Below are 14,869 nucleotides of genomic sequence, written 5' to 3' on the forward strand. Positions count from 1 at the left end.
CGCTTGGGCACAGAGGGAAATCTATCGGTCAGCTTGGGAGCATGTGCCATGCGTGCATCCAGCTCCTGTTCTTCGGACATATTTAGGGAAGACGAGATATCTACGGAGTTTGGTCACTTTCCTGGAAGAGGCACGAAGACTTCTAAGTTCTATCTGCAACTACCAAGCCGCACACCCCCTTCACAACCCCCAACTTTAAACCACCAGTCTTCCCGTCAACTCTTCGCCCGCAACCCACCTGCACGGATGGCGACCAGTTCCTGACCATCTTCCACTCCCACTATATAGTCTCCTGCAACGATCCTCCGTAGACACCTCAGATCTTGGCACCTCTTTCTCTCTCCCTGCCTCTGCTCTACGGCAATGAGGAGCCCTTGTTGTGATAAGCAAGGCACCAACAGGGGGGCGTGGTCCAAAGAGGAGGACCAGAAGCTCATCGACTACGTCGGAGTGCATGGAGAAGGCTGCTGGAGAGCACTCCCCAAGGCTGCAGGTTTCTGACTACCAAATGCAAGTTAACTTCTGGGATTCGTGGCTTAACGATCCTACGGCACTTACTCCTTTTTCCTTCTTCGTAGGGCTGCTTCGGTGCGGTAAGAGTTGCAGGCTTCGATGGATCAACTACCTCCGGCCTGATGTTAAGAGAGGGAACTTCCAGGAGGACGAAGCCGACCTCATCATCAAGCTCCATGCCTTGCTCGGCAACCGGTATGCCATCTGATCCCACGAGAAGCAAATCAACTATGGTACTCCGGCTTATGCATCCACGTCCAAGGAAGGGTTCGCGGTGTATTTGTTTCAGGTGGTCGTTGATAGCTGGGAGGCTGCCGGGGCGAACCGACAACGAGGTGAAGAACTACTGGAACTCTCATCTGAGGAAGAAGCTCACAAGCATGGGTATCGATCCTGACAACCACCGCGTGGCCCGGAAGGTGCCGCTCCATCAATCTCGGAGCTCAAACAGTGCAACTCCATCGAGTGACGGCACGAGAAACTATAAGAACATGTCGTTCTGGCATCTCAACTCCACGGTGGGCGACGACCGAGTGCTGTGTGCTGGTAGCGGCAGCCTGGAGGAGAATTCCAGCGGCTTGCCGGATCTAAACCTTGACCTTACGATCTGCATACCGTCATCGGTCATGGAGAAGAACACGGCCAACCCGACGCTCCTTCTCTTTCGCTAACTTGGGATGATTAATGCCCTGTATCAGAAAGGTCGAGTGGAGGTAACGTCGAAGAGGGCATGAGTGCTCCAAAGATTATGTACAGATCTGCGTTGATTGTGGTATGTGCGTAATCGCAGTAACCCACAGAAGATATACATATCTTGCTGTGCTGCAGCGGCAGACACAAATCAGAATTGACGAAGGTAACTGTCGTACAACACAACAAAGGATTTGTAGTTTAGAAGAAGCTCCAAAGTATTGTAATATGAAGCCACAACAGCAGACGTATATATATCTTTGTCACGAAACCTTAACATCCTCTGTTCTACTGTATTTGTGTGTGCGCGCGCGCAATAGCCAGCAACTTGAGCTTCATGACAAATTGTATACAGAGGTGTTACAAATCCTGGCAGAAAAATTCAATTCCAAGTCCTATCAACTTAAGAATAATTGGTTATATATGTATATGTATATATATACTAATGAATTCGACTAACAATAAGGAGAATGGCATGTGTATAGGAGCCATTAGCATCACAGTGGATTAGGGATTAAAGATCTGCTAAGAGAGAGAAGAAAAGTGATATAAAATCAAACCATATAAGATTTGGTCAGTCTAAATCCGCAAAACAATCCTTGACATTGTGATGTCCAATGTCGACATAAACCTACCATTCCCGGTGTCTACGTAATAAATGCGGCGGGTGACCTTCCTCAGCTTGAAAGATCCTTCGTTGGTACAACAGAAACAATTTATCTATCAATCAACGATGCATAGGATTCTTTTTTATACTAATTCCAAACAAACAATCCTCTTTTTCTTTATTCTGAAAAGTACCCAACATTTTCAAAATTATATAGTAATTATTTACTTTATACAAATTAGTCCTGATCCGAGTCTAATGGGTTAGCTGAACTATTAACTTCATCAAAATATCATAACAAAATACATGTGAGGTCGTAACGTTCCTACTCAAACCCTCTCACTATATCAATATATTAAATTGATTCTGATATCAAATGTCATGATTCGGATTTAATGGACTAACTGATCTATTAATAAAATTATTTAAATTAAAATTAATAATAATATATTTATTTGACTCTTATAAGTCAATTTTAGCTTTATCTAAACTAACCCAATTATAATGTTTTTATTTTTAGTTACAGTGTAGTTAGCAATATCAGAAAAATATTATAACATAATACAGAAAGATTATAACATTACATAATATTTTTTTTTGTATTGTTAAAAATACTATAACACAATATAATCACAGTGTTTTTAGAAAAATACTATTTTATATTATTTTTCACTGTATTATGATATTTTTTAGGTATTACAGTCCATAAGAAAAAAAAAAAAAGAAAAAGAGAGAGAAATGATATTCCAGATATGAGATAAAAAGGAGGATATGTTAGCATATTTGAAAATGGGATACTTTTTGAAATAAAAAATAAAAAAAAAGATGATTTTTTTTTGGAAATTCGTCCTGAGATTTTTCAGAGGTAAAAAATTAAGAAAAGAATGGTAAAAATGATTACATATAAAAATCAACTTATATAAGGTCAATATAGATATAAATGACGATGATGGAAACAATGCAATCTTCCTTTATCTTAAAAGGAACCTTCTTTTGATGAATTCAAGAAAAATAAAATAAAATGAGAAATCACTCAGGTGATTGCTGCTACGGACACGCTCTGAAAGTTTCGCTGAACGTCAAAGTTCGAGAGCAAATGAAAGAGAGCCCTGACCACCTTTCCAATGGCACAGAGCGTCAGATGGAACTTCCCTGCTTTCATATGCACCTTATCATTTCTGGAGATGAATGCTTCGTGGTTGCTACCTCCCATGGCACTGACATCCGATGGTGTTACCCCTTGAACTCGAAGTAGAACGCCACCGAGAGTACTCCCAGAGTGATGCTGTGCAGACACCCACCGTACGTGCCACAATGGCAGAGATCCCCACGGGACTCGTGCACCTGCCTTGACGGGTAGGTGACGACACGTTGTCGGCATCCATATCTGCCTCTCCTCTCGGTCGCATCTGTTTCGGATATCTACTCCACATACCAATCCATGTAAAGAATGCTCGGTGGTACCACGGCAAAGCAGTTTGAATCACTCGGTGATGTGACATGATTGATCTCTTTCACTTAATTCTTCTTTCCTGGGAGGGTGTGGTCAAGCATGGCTTGCTGTCGAGCAGCACATCATTTTAGTAAGCCTTCGTCGCCCACATTCAGAGTGCCGATCGGACACCACCAACTTGTCGTGGATGATCCACAGAACTTGGGAGCACTTGTCACCTGCTGTTTCGGACATATCTCTCGATTAGTTCTACGAAGTCGGTAAGCTGCTAAGGCGGAAACTATGAACTATACGTCGCATGCATGCATCCTCGTTAAGGCTGATATGAGCTGATATCTCCTTCAGGTATAGATAGGATGCTGCTCTCGTTTCGCAGGAGCAAACGTTGAAGACTGCAAAAGAGACAACGTTACTACGTCTCAAGGCAGAAGACCGACCGAAGACGTTGGTAAAGGTCAGAAAAATGGCGAGGAATGGCCGAGTCTTCCTCTAACCAGACTGCAAGATTGCGCACAAGGAGGCCATGTCAATGAGCAACTTGACATGATTTCTACCGGTCAGCTCCGACCACAACTCCATGGATCCTCTCTCGACATTCCACAGTGGTTGACAAGTAGTTGTACAGTAATATCAAGGGAGATGGGCAAAGACGAGCTCAAAGTTATGACGGATCACATCCGAGACGTCGAGGCTCTTCAATGTTCAAACAGCAGTCTTGACTTGTTCGTGAATACAACGTCAGCAGCAAATTATGATATCCCGATCATCAATTTTCCCGAACTTTATAGTCTAACCAGTTAGCTTAATCCTCTGTCATGAAGACAAACAACGATTGCAACGTCTACCTAAAATCTCTTGTGGGCTTTCGACTGCAAATGTTTGAATCGAGATTTGAGTTAATTGAATGGGATCTGTTGACGCCACGTTCTTCCTCGGATACTTCTTTAGTTTGGCAATAGTTAGATGATTGGGACAGTTGGGTGGCCTCAATCACTGCCAAATGAATCCTATCTCCATCTCTCCATTAGATACATTTGAGACTGATGTTGAGATAATTTAGTAGCTCCAAGTCGATTTCGAAATGAACAGGAGGTTTCGCAGCGCCATTGTCAATACACATCGGACCTATTTGGTGGCCTGCATGAGACCAGCTTCACATGATGTGTTGCAGCGTAACAAAGGTACTTTGGATGCTTCGACGTCGAGTAATACAAGCTGCTGCGGGTTGAAGGACGTAAACAGACCACGCTAATCCATCCTTCTCCAGGAAACACGCATATCACAGATCTTGTTTCGTAAGACATACGAGAGGGTAACAGAAGAAGACGATGACGATGGCGAAGGAAAATGTGGATTCGTCAACAGCAGCACGTTTGTCGCGGTGCTCGTCGGATCTCCAATGACAACGAGGAGATAAAGAGATTGGAATAGCAAGAGAGGGACCAAAAAGTTTTGGCACATTAGCAAGTCTTTAGACGCTGGTTTTTCCTCAGCCAGACGAGGATGGGATGGTGGAGACTGGCGATGGTACGCGGTCCAGCAGTTTGGTTGGAAAGGGTTCGACCGCAACTACGCCTTTTATCACCAGCGGAATCGAGTCAAATCGAAAAAAAAGTTTGGTTCGATTAAAGTAAGGTGCTTCGAATAAAATCATTTTAAATCTACCTATTCAATCTAGTTAATCGATTTTTAATTTTAATTTATTTAGAAAATATATAAATTTTAAATGAATCGACTTGATTTGGTGAATCGATTCGATTTACTTTAACCCAACTAAAATTCTGATCCAATTATATCGATATTTTTAAAAAAATTATATCACAAATATTATTCTAAGCATTCTAAAATAAAATGTTATGACAAAACTCCACTTCCATTGCTTAGGATCTTCTTCCGTTGCAACTTATTACTCTATTACAATCTGTTGTTAGTATCATCAAGCTTCAAGAAGAGCACAAATAATAGTATATGATGTGTTTTGCACTGCTATATTGTGGCTAGTTGGCTCATCCCAAGTACTTAAGATCACTAGCATGGTCTTTGAGCCGAAGCATGTTAACCCGAGGTTTGGTTGAGAGGGCGTGAGCCTTGTTTTCCTAGGTGGAGGTTGAAGATCACTCTTTTAGCTGTCCGTCAGAAGCCTATACATAGATCGAAATCAGGTGAGGGATTCTTGACTCAACCCCTCCGATATTTAAGTTAACAAGAGTTGGAGATGAGGAAGTTTGAGTGTATGTGTATAAGGTTCGACCCCAATGTTGTTCATGGGGTTGGCTTTTATACTTGTTCCTACATGCGGCCGTACGTAACAGCTTTAATGATCCCAGGTCATCATCGTACGTGAGTGTTTAATGCCCGCTAACATCACAAGTGATCGACCTGTGTATTGGGTGCAGGCATTGTCTGATTCACTCGATTTAGTCTCGTTCGACGTTGCTTCTTACCTCCTATGTGGCTTGATACATGGTCGTGTCATCCCGGATAGCCTCGAGCGAAGTAGGCGTAGAGGGATGGTGTTTGGAGACTAACTAGCCTCGGGCTTATGATGTTGAGTTGGCTCGAGACACGTCCACTCAGGGGATGTCACATCGAGTTTGTTATGACAGTTGATGTGTCGTATCGGTTAGATACCAAAATATGCTATATCATGATGCATGCGACATATTGATTCAACTGTTCCAACCAACATGGATGTTCTTTTGCTGAGTGCTTCAAACATGTTAATGATATAATTAGAAGGATAAAATTATGAACTTAAAAAAAATACTACTTTTCCAACATAATAACATTTTAACTTGCAATATAAAAGTTACATAGCAGTGAGTCAACTTTCTGATCCAAATTGTAGATCTTCATCTGAAGAATTATAAATTGGAGCAAGAAACAAGACACTAATATTTATAAAGATAAATATAACACCAGAATGTTGAAAAGCATCTCCCTTATTCATCGAGACTAGTAACTCGTAATTTCATGTGCATGATGAGAAGCCTACTGTAAAAAAGAAAAACAAAAAAAAGGAATAATTCATTATTATATAAAGCATTTCTACCAAATTATCTTGTTCTAATCTCTCGAGCTCCTCAAAATCTTCAACCTAATCCAATCTGTGGAAACAAGGAACTATGATGAGGATCAGGTACCCTTCCTCCAGTGCTAAAAGCACTCTCAGAAGACACAGTGGAGAGTATCTATTAATCATCATCATAAAAAACCTCCTTCATGTATCCACAGATTCAACATATATAACTCGACCTTAGCTTTCAGTGGTTCACAGCCGTCATTCAAAAACTTTTCCAGCTTTGATTTGCTCTCAGGTGCTTGCAAACACATACTCATACAATATGTTTTCGCATCATCTTCATCTTGAATTGACGTTTGCACAAATGAAATCTGAGCTCCTATCTCGATAATCTTGTATTGTTCATACAATGACTTCACACAAGCCATCAACATTCTCAATTGCCGATGTCTCGAATCAACAATAATATGTTAACAGGATTGGGGCTTCCCCAATGTTTCTTCGTTTTGTTGGCCATCAAACGAATGTTTTGATCATCATGCTAACAGCACTGATTAATATTTATCCCAATGCCAAAAGCCTACTTCATGTATCTATCGCTTGTGTCATAAGTGATAGGACATATTATGGATCACCCCACAAGGACTCAACCCCTGCCACATCAGCTCGAGTGCGAAGCCTCGGGAGGGAGACGTAGTGCCAATCCGGGACAACAGTGGTCACCTCCTCGCGTCGTCTGGCTCCGTGCCGACTAGCCTTGCCGCAACAAGGACCGCTCCGGGATACCCGGGACGACTCCGCATGCTGCCATCCCATGTATCCCGGGCGATGGACGCCCGAAGGTACGTTTGCTAGGTCGGTCGCCGACAAAGGTCGCGTACGATTGACCCCCATGAGCAAGAATAGGAACCCCTCATCAGCATCTAACCGAGGGGTATCAGAAAAACTTCAGGAGACCACTAACTTGAGATTTGGAGGGGCCCAAGTCGAGATCATTCCCCATCCCGACCCAAGCCTGTGTGCAGGAACTCGGTGACGATGAAGGCAGACGGACGAGCTCATGAAAGAGATGCATCCCTACCCGATCCGAGCTTGACTCGATCAAGCAAGACCTTCGTCCTCAAGATGGTCTTGGATGTCACCACGCGATCACGGCTTAAGGTTTGCCGAACAATAAGAGGAGAGGAACCAAAAATACACATAGCAGCAAAATAAAAGATCTTTAAACAAGGCGTGAGTGATCGAACGTGCATACACCCCAATCTTCTTTCAATGGCATTCCTTTCCCTTTTGTCTTCTTCGAGTTTGATACATCAAAGCAGCCTCCAACATTAAATATGTAGAATTCCAACGGGTTTCCACGTCTAAGCAAACAATAGTTTTACATGCAATCACCTCGCTCTGCACAGCCTTTAAACCTCAAACAATCTTGAAGGAGAAGAAGATCTTCACCTGGTTTTACCATATTCTAAATCACTACATTTCATGTCGTTTGTTTCTATCCTAACCAGCTTTTGTCCTCTCGCACGTCACCACTCTTCCGGTGCTCGAAGGGCGCTGACCCTCATAGAAGATGGGATGGTGGGGCACTTATCTAGTCGCTCTCCCGGTTGACTTCCATGAGCGAATCTTGATGTATTATTGGGAGCACTGACCACAATCGTAAAAGGGCTGCGTAATATGATTTTTATAAGTTGAAGAACCACAATCCTACAAGGGTTGCGTAATATGTAATTAGTCCGGAAATGGGCTATTTAGATTTGGCTGCTATATCTAAAGCAGCCGATTAGAAAATAGAGGCTTACGCAGAGTTCATACTCAGTTCTTTGATTGCTCTAAAATTTCGTTTCACAAAATAGATTAATTGGAAGAACAACGACGCGATTTCCTTCTATTCCTTGTTGTTTCCGTAGTGGACTTCCAATAGCATGCCGTTTCCCAGCAGACGAGGGAGCTTTTGGTGAAGAGCAACGAAGATGATGATGAACTCAGCTTAAGCCAAGGAATGCAATCTCTGCAAAGAACGCAAGAGCACAATATGATGCATCAGTAAGCAGCAGCTTTCCTTCAGCAGACACCATTTGTACAAACCAACTAGCAAAACAAAAAATTAAGACCAACAGATCAACAAAAACCCGCTTCCAAAGATGCAATTTTTCTGCATTTCTTGCTGCTTTCGTTGTTCCTTCACTCCCTTCCTTCTAATCTGTCTCGTTCTCTATTTCCCATTCGATTCCTCTACCCTAAAAGAAAAGCAAGAACGAGATAGCCGCGGTTAGACCTTCGTCAATTGGATGCCGCCTGCGGGATTTCGTAAATGTGTTGCAGCTGCCAGATGTCGTGGTAAGCTTCTTCCCAGAGCAGTCCACCGGACAACTCTCCTCCCCTGGCCTCGGAGCAGAGGAAGTCTTCGTCCACAAACGGGAACCAGCCGGAGAGCTTGTCCTCCTCCACGCCCCACAGGCCCCACCACCAATCCCCCAGCTCCGCCGCCCCGTCCACCCACCCCACCACTTCCTCCTCCGCGGGCGCAACGGGAGCAGTAGAAGACTGCTGCAGGTCGGCCGCCGGAGCAGCAGCCGGGCCCTTGTCGTTTCCTCTGCCCTTGCGCGCATGATCCGGCTTCACCGCCTGCCTCGTCCTCCCCGCCGAAGCCGATCCCTTGGGCGTCGACCCCTTCTGACGCCGCTGGGCCTTGGCAGGGAACTCGGCGGCTTCCTTGGAGGACGGCAGCCCGGCCTCTGCTCTGCCTCGTTTCATCTCTTTCGATTCTCTCTGCCTTCACCGTGTATCAAACAGGCGTTGGCTGCTTCTGGATGTTATAAGTACGTGTGGAAAGGTCAGCTGCTCCCGTGAGTACCTTACACTATGCTGAACCATTCATCATCATCTCTGAAATGTCACGTACACAAGGATGCGGCAGTTTTGTTGGATAATGACAGTACTAATAGTGTCTGCCACGGTATTCCTTATCCGGGATTAGCTCTCGATCGGATTCCGTGTAACGCCGGACGCCGACCAGATCACATGCCGTATCCCATCATCCGGAGTTGCCGACATCGGTGAGACGATTGACTTGGTGCGTCAGCGGACGTCTGTCTGATGCCGCAACGTCGTCCATTAAATAGCAAGATTACAGTGAGGAAAATGGTGGGATAATACTGTACGACAACGACAAAAAGCAAGAAAGCAACAGAGAGAATAATAGACAGTGATACCATATTATTGACGACGTCGATCGCTGTACCACCGGAATTAGGCTGCAATGGGCGCGAGAGGATCCCTCGTTGCGCGTTCAATCGAAGCAAAACAAATGCTTCTACGACTCTTTGTTTGTTGACATTTGTACTCTATTGCATCGTACGTACGTGGGTGTACGCCGAAGACTGAAGGAAGCAGTAGTGTTTGAGTTCAAGCTTGACGTTTGACAAAGATTAGAACACGAGCACGAACACTTCTTTCTGGGGGATCAACTGGGCCACTTAGTCAGTCATGGAGAACACTGAGCTGGAGCTGGGTCAGAGAGCTCCATGAAGAGGTGGGTCAGAGGGAGCAACTCCCCATGTCCCTTCTTTTTCTGTCTGTCTTTGTTTCTATTATCCGCGGGGGAACGTAGCGGCGCGTGACTGTCAGAGTGGTCATCATGAGAGCGCTGGCCACTCTATTCACTCTCAGCTCTCCCTCGTCCGTCCATTGGCAGCTCGGCTCTTAAATCTGGGGAGCTGTCAGCTACCCACAGTTTCCGAAACCGGTAATGGCGACGACGACACACAATAAAGAGCTCCGGCAGCACAGCCTGTCCCGTCACGAGAGCCGCGGGAAAGCCATCCTCCTGCCGACAACTGTAATCATGCGATGACATTAAAAGGAAAAGGTGTTACGGCGAAGGAACCCCGCGGCTCAAAACAAGAACCAGAGGCGGGTCCCATCACCCCCTGTATTCCTTCTCCGGTGGCGTGTGTGGGAAGGCAACTAAAACCAAATAGAAGCCTTCTATTAGCTTTTATTTGTGGCCATACGTCATACCCATGGATGTAATTGGTGGAACGGGGGCGTGTGGGGTCCATACGTAGAGAAGCAAGCGAAGACGGACGAAAATTCTGGGTGACCGTATAGGGACGGGGAAAAGCAGCGTGTGTGGGTGCGACGCACAGCCCATGGGCGATCCAAGAATAATATGATTCCTAAATCCACCAATGACATCCTAAACACTTTGAGTTGAGATTATGTAGAAACGAGCTTCCGATTTCAAGTTAGATTTGTCTATGTATCAGCTTGTTTTTTGGATTATTCGAGAAAACATATACTTCAGGTGTTATTTGGCTTCGTCTTTTTGGGAACTGAATTCCAATTTCTCGTTCAAGTTCATTGCCAGTGGGGACATGGGAGATTGGATGAAAGAAAGCAGGGAAGACGAAAACAACACGTCTGGGCCTCTAATGGGAAGACTATTGCAACCATTGTTGGGCTGTTCTACTGTAGTGAATCCACAATTCCAATGTGATTTAGGAAGACTACAACCGCTGTGTGACCTTGTAATATGAAAAAGATATGGACATCTCAAGTAAATCGATTGTTATATATATATATATATATATATATATATATATATATATATATATATATATATATATATATATATATATATGGAGAACAGACAGCTTCAAAGCTGCGGGATCGTTTCAAATCCGCTGACATCTGACGGAGTCTTGAATGACCGACCCTTCCCTAACTCCAACGTTTGGCGCTCCTCTATGCATTGATATGCTAAATAGTGTAATGGAAAGAGGCATCCACGTAAAATAAAGCAATAAGAAAGAGCATGAAAAGAGGCAGTGGCTGAGCCTTCGAGGCCCGCAGAGGCCGAAGCGACGAATAAATCTGCAGCAGCGGACCGATGGGACAGCGGTGGTGGATGAGCAACAGCGGTTGTCGGCGATCGGAATCATGGGCTTTTCAGCTACGTTGGGTCGACAAAGAGCGGCGGCCGCAGGTGCTGTCCAAATTAGGGACGAACGCCGAGCTGAGATGAGATGATGCGCCCATCGGCATCGAGCATCCATATCCTGTGTCCCGTCGCTCTTTTCTACATACTTTGGCGGTGGAATTCGATTCGCAGAAGCAACACACCACAGAACAATCTCGTCTGTTTCCGTGTGCACTGATATATTGTAACCTATCTATTATCTGCTCACCATAGCACCATTACTTTTAATTAATCTATCTTATTTTTTAAAATAAAAAATTAGAGAATTTTATTGACAAATGGATACATTCCCTTTTACATTAGTGTTAACCAAAAGATCTAAGTTGAGAGGAGATGGATTATTTAAAAATCAAAAAATTTATTGGTCGATTGGCCAGTCAAATAGCAACACGATTTTCTTCTCGAAATACTTGTGTTATTTTATAATAGACATCAAGTGAAAAATATATTGGTTTTTAATATCGTTCCATACCGTCTGATATGGATGATATATATCGGTCCGTCAGCAAATTAATAGGCGAATCGTTTGTTATCGGGCGATATTAGCCTGGTTACAATGAGACGAAGAAGAGGACATTCGAAGAAGAATGAGAAGCATCGAGAAAGAGAGAGGTGTTGAGAAAGAGTACTATGAAGTCATCGATGTATTGTCACTAGCGTCTTGATGAACCTAAGCCAGTCGAACCTCTGTGCGAACATGTCTTCCACTTATTTTCTATATCCCGATACAACATCGTCCGCCCTCGACGATCTTGATCCAAAAAATAATAACGAGGAGAGTCGTACCTCTTTAGAGGGAGAGTTGGAGGTGCGAGGATCAGGGGAGGCAACAACGAGAAAGACGACGAAGACCCCGATCTTCTTCATCTTCGAACGGTCTCCTTCGTCCACTGCCACCATCGCATGGAGAACCTTTCAATGTCAATATTATCTTTCTTCTCCCCACTTCTTTGACGTCGATTTCGACTATAGATGAGGCGACAAGGAGAAGAACGAGGTGATAACCGTTTGATATGCCATATTTATATATTAATTTTTTATTTTTATATCATTGAATTAAAACAACGCTGGGAGACGACAAAAAAAAAAGTTGCTTTCAGTTCACTTCATTGGAAGCGGAAATTTCTACGGGCGGCGGATTCTCTCAAAGGTCTGATCATAAATCTGTGGATACACAGAAAAGCCATACGACCACGTCCACGTCTTGGTTCATCTTCCACGCAGACCATGGAGAACCGTCTGTCCTTCTTCCACCTTGGTCAACAAATCTCTCAGCGCTGTGTGTTAGTCAATCCTTGTGATGTAAGAAAACAACCATGCTGTGCTGTCACTTCTTTTTTTATGCGAATAGATTTCAATGCTTAGGGATTTCGAAAGGTGGGCAATCCAATTGACTCTTCTTCCAACTTGACATTTTCTGTATCATGTGTTGGAGGGTCACCTTTCACATGTCCATCGCACCTTCTCCCCTATTTCCTCAGTCGACAACATTGACCATGTCTCACACACCATTGGTTTCAGCAGATGGGAATTCCAAACGCACAACAAACTCCATCCGCCATCAGCTTCAGTAATACAAGAGGATTACATAACATAACTCCAACATACTAATTTAACATGAGGATTATATACACATTTCATGACCGATGAGTGACCCAACCAGCTACAATTTTTATACAGATAAAAAGCCACTACTTCTATCAATACCTAAAATCCAATATATGGATAAAAAAACAAAACATCACAAGATTGGCTTCAACCTCTCTCTCTCTCTCTCTCTCTCTGTTTCTTCCCATCACTCATCTCGTATCCACATGAAACCTTTAGATTACATACACAAAAGATTGGTACTAGAAAAATGTACAATTACATCGAACGCTGCAAGGCCTTCCAAATTACCTCAAAGCTTTTGTTTTGTTGCTATGCTTAGCACCTAATTGTGGGTTGTCTGACTCTCCTCTTTGTGTCGAGTTTTGTTTCCTCTTTCCTCTTTGCTCCCACAGCGGCCCAAAAAGAAAGCTCGGGACGCTTGTGGGGTGGTGGGTACGCGCAGGGCTGTTTAGGCCACAGCAGCGATGCCGCTGCAGCTCCGACCGTCGCGGTTGAGGCAATCAAAACCCTCAACCCGCACGGTCGCCGGCAAGACGCCGAACTTGTCGTGGGCACAGCCTTGCTTGGGAGACATGGGTGGGCCGGATAGGGTTAGTGGTGAAGGGGCAAAAAGTGCCGGCGGGTGATTCTCGCCGAACCGTGCGTCGTGGACCACCGGGTTGGCAGCGCGGCTGGGTGGCGAGCCGCAGAAAAATGGCGGTGACGTAGCTAATTGGTCCAGTTCTTCATCCTGTAAGCAAAACATGTGTAATTTTCAGATCATGTACGACAACAAGCCGATGATGGATGGTAGATGTATAAAGGGCGGCAAATAAATCTCACCTTTGTGAGAAATATATCGAGAGGGTCCGGCCCGGCGTTCGAATCGGAGAAATCCGACTGGTGACTGGAAGAAGAGGGACATGGGATTAGACATGGCGTAAATGAAAATGATTTTTGTTTTGGAGGTTAAGATTTCAGACCGGGAAGAAGGGAATAACTCACCTCGATTGCCAACGGACGGGTCGGACTGGATCGACGACGGCGGCGAGCGGGCTGAACCGGCGGGGCCTGGGGCAGAAGATAGGGGCCTTCCGGTCAACGAAGGCGAAAGGTGCCCTCATCTCCTCGCAGGCCGCGGCGAAAGCGTTCTGCTGCATCGCGCAGTGGTTCATCTTTGCCTCAATCTCTTCGAGATCTACGATCGCGACGCCTGCACATACACAAAGGTCAAAAGCTCTTAGCAGAGACACCAAATCACGAGCAATACAGGATTCTGAAACGGATCTGGAACGAAAATAGAAAGGAGAGAAGCTCCAATCCAAAAGGCAGCAACGTTCCACAGGAAGAGCTTCAAGGTAACCAGAAAATAGAACAATAAGATCCCAAAATTTCAAAGAGAAGAGCGAAAAATCTTGAAATATCCAAAAATCAGCCAAAAACTCCTTTAAAAAACACGCAAAAGTCCTAGCCTTGTTTGAAATTACAGCCACAGGCACCAAGAGAGGGATGAAAAGGCCCAGATCTCCCGAAAAACGTAGCTCGCGGCCGCTCGTAACCGGAGCAAAGATAGAAGAAAACGAACGAGAAATGAGGGGAATCAAAAACTACTGATTGTTTCTTTACCTAATCCACCCGTCGATCGGCGGGAGAACAAACGGACCGTAATCCGAATAGGTAGGGCGAGGAGAAGGAGAGGGGTAGAGGGATTTGGGGCAGATTTATAGTAAAAAAAGAAGAAGATTAATTATTAATAAAAATAGAAAAAAGCGAAAATGGTTGCGTGGAATCGGATGACCGGCCACCGGCAACTACCAGTAATATTAATAGGTTATAAAAGATCCGACCGATCGTTTTAGGGCGATTTCCCCCTCCCCCCCCCCCCCCCGCCCCCCAAAAAGAAATTTACAATTCTTTTCATTTTTTATATTTTAGTAGTATTTTTCTTTTATTTTTTGAACAGTAACTTTGATTTAAAATATATTTAAATTATTCCTCATAATTTTT

At 44.3% G+C, this 14,869-nt stretch overlaps 2 protein-coding genes and 1 long non-coding RNA gene across 3 annotated transcripts; 1 reads left to right on the forward strand and 2 right to left on the reverse strand.

Annotated features, from left to right (window-relative positions):
* Positions 1-305: 305 nt before the first annotated feature.
* Positions 306-1,487, forward strand: LOC103979237 (myb-related protein 308). Its single transcript, XM_009395305.3, has 3 exons — positions 306-493; positions 579-708; positions 803-1,487. Exons 1-3 carry the CDS (start codon positions 364-366, stop codon positions 1,182-1,184), a joined length of 642 nt encoding a protein of 213 aa, XP_009393580.2. The 5' UTR covers positions 306-363; the 3' UTR covers positions 1,185-1,487.
* Positions 1,488-8,324: 6,837 nt separating this feature from the next.
* LOC135607964 (uncharacterized) lies at positions 8,325-10,361 on the reverse strand. The gene is made up of 2 exons (XR_010485322.1): positions 9,504-10,361; positions 8,325-9,384 (listed from the first exon to the last, which is right to left on the reverse strand). It is a non-coding gene; the product is annotated as an uncharacterized LOC135607964 (long non-coding RNA).
* Positions 10,362-12,812: 2,451 nt separating this feature from the next.
* LOC135607965 (uncharacterized) lies at positions 12,813-14,626 on the reverse strand. Its single transcript, XM_065100299.1, has 4 exons — positions 14,489-14,626; positions 13,868-14,075; positions 13,706-13,769; positions 12,813-13,613 (listed from the first exon to the last, which is right to left on the reverse strand). The coding sequence occupies exons 2-4, from the start codon at positions 14,035-14,037 to the stop codon at positions 13,332-13,334; spliced, it is 516 nt and encodes a 171-aa protein (XP_064956371.1). The 5' UTR covers positions 14,038-14,075; positions 14,489-14,626; the 3' UTR covers positions 12,813-13,331.
* Between the last annotated feature and the right edge of the window lie 243 nt (positions 14,627-14,869).

This window comes from Musa acuminata, chromosome BXJ2-3, assembly GCF_036884655.1.
Source record: "Musa acuminata AAA Group cultivar baxijiao chromosome BXJ2-3, Cavendish_Baxijiao_AAA, whole genome shotgun sequence".
Classification (NCBI taxonomy): Eukaryota; Viridiplantae; Streptophyta; class Magnoliopsida; order Zingiberales; family Musaceae; genus Musa; species Musa acuminata.

Coding starts and splice junctions, on each gene's coding strand:
- LOC103979237 (XM_009395305.3), top strand. CDS start 364: ATGAGGAGCCCTTGTTGTGATAAGCAAGGCACCAACAGGGGGGCGTGG. Junction 494..578: donor AGCACTCCCCAAGGCTGCAG/GTTTCTGACTAC, acceptor CCTTCTTCGTAG/GGCTGCTTCGGTGCGGTAAG. Junction 709..802: donor CATGCCTTGCTCGGCAACCG/GTATGCCATCTG, acceptor TATTTGTTTCAG/GTGGTCGTTGATAGCTGGGA.
- LOC135607965 (XM_065100299.1), bottom strand. CDS start 14,037: ATGAACCACTGCGCGATGCAGCAGAACGCTTTCGCCGCGGCCTGCGAG. Junction 13,770..13,867: donor CCCGTCCGTTGGCAATCGAG/GTGAGTTATTCC, acceptor CTCTTCTTCCAG/TCACCAGTCGGATTTCTCCG. Junction 13,614..13,705: donor TCGATATATTTCTCACAAAG/GTGAGATTTATT, acceptor TTTTGCTTACAG/GATGAAGAACTGGACCAATT.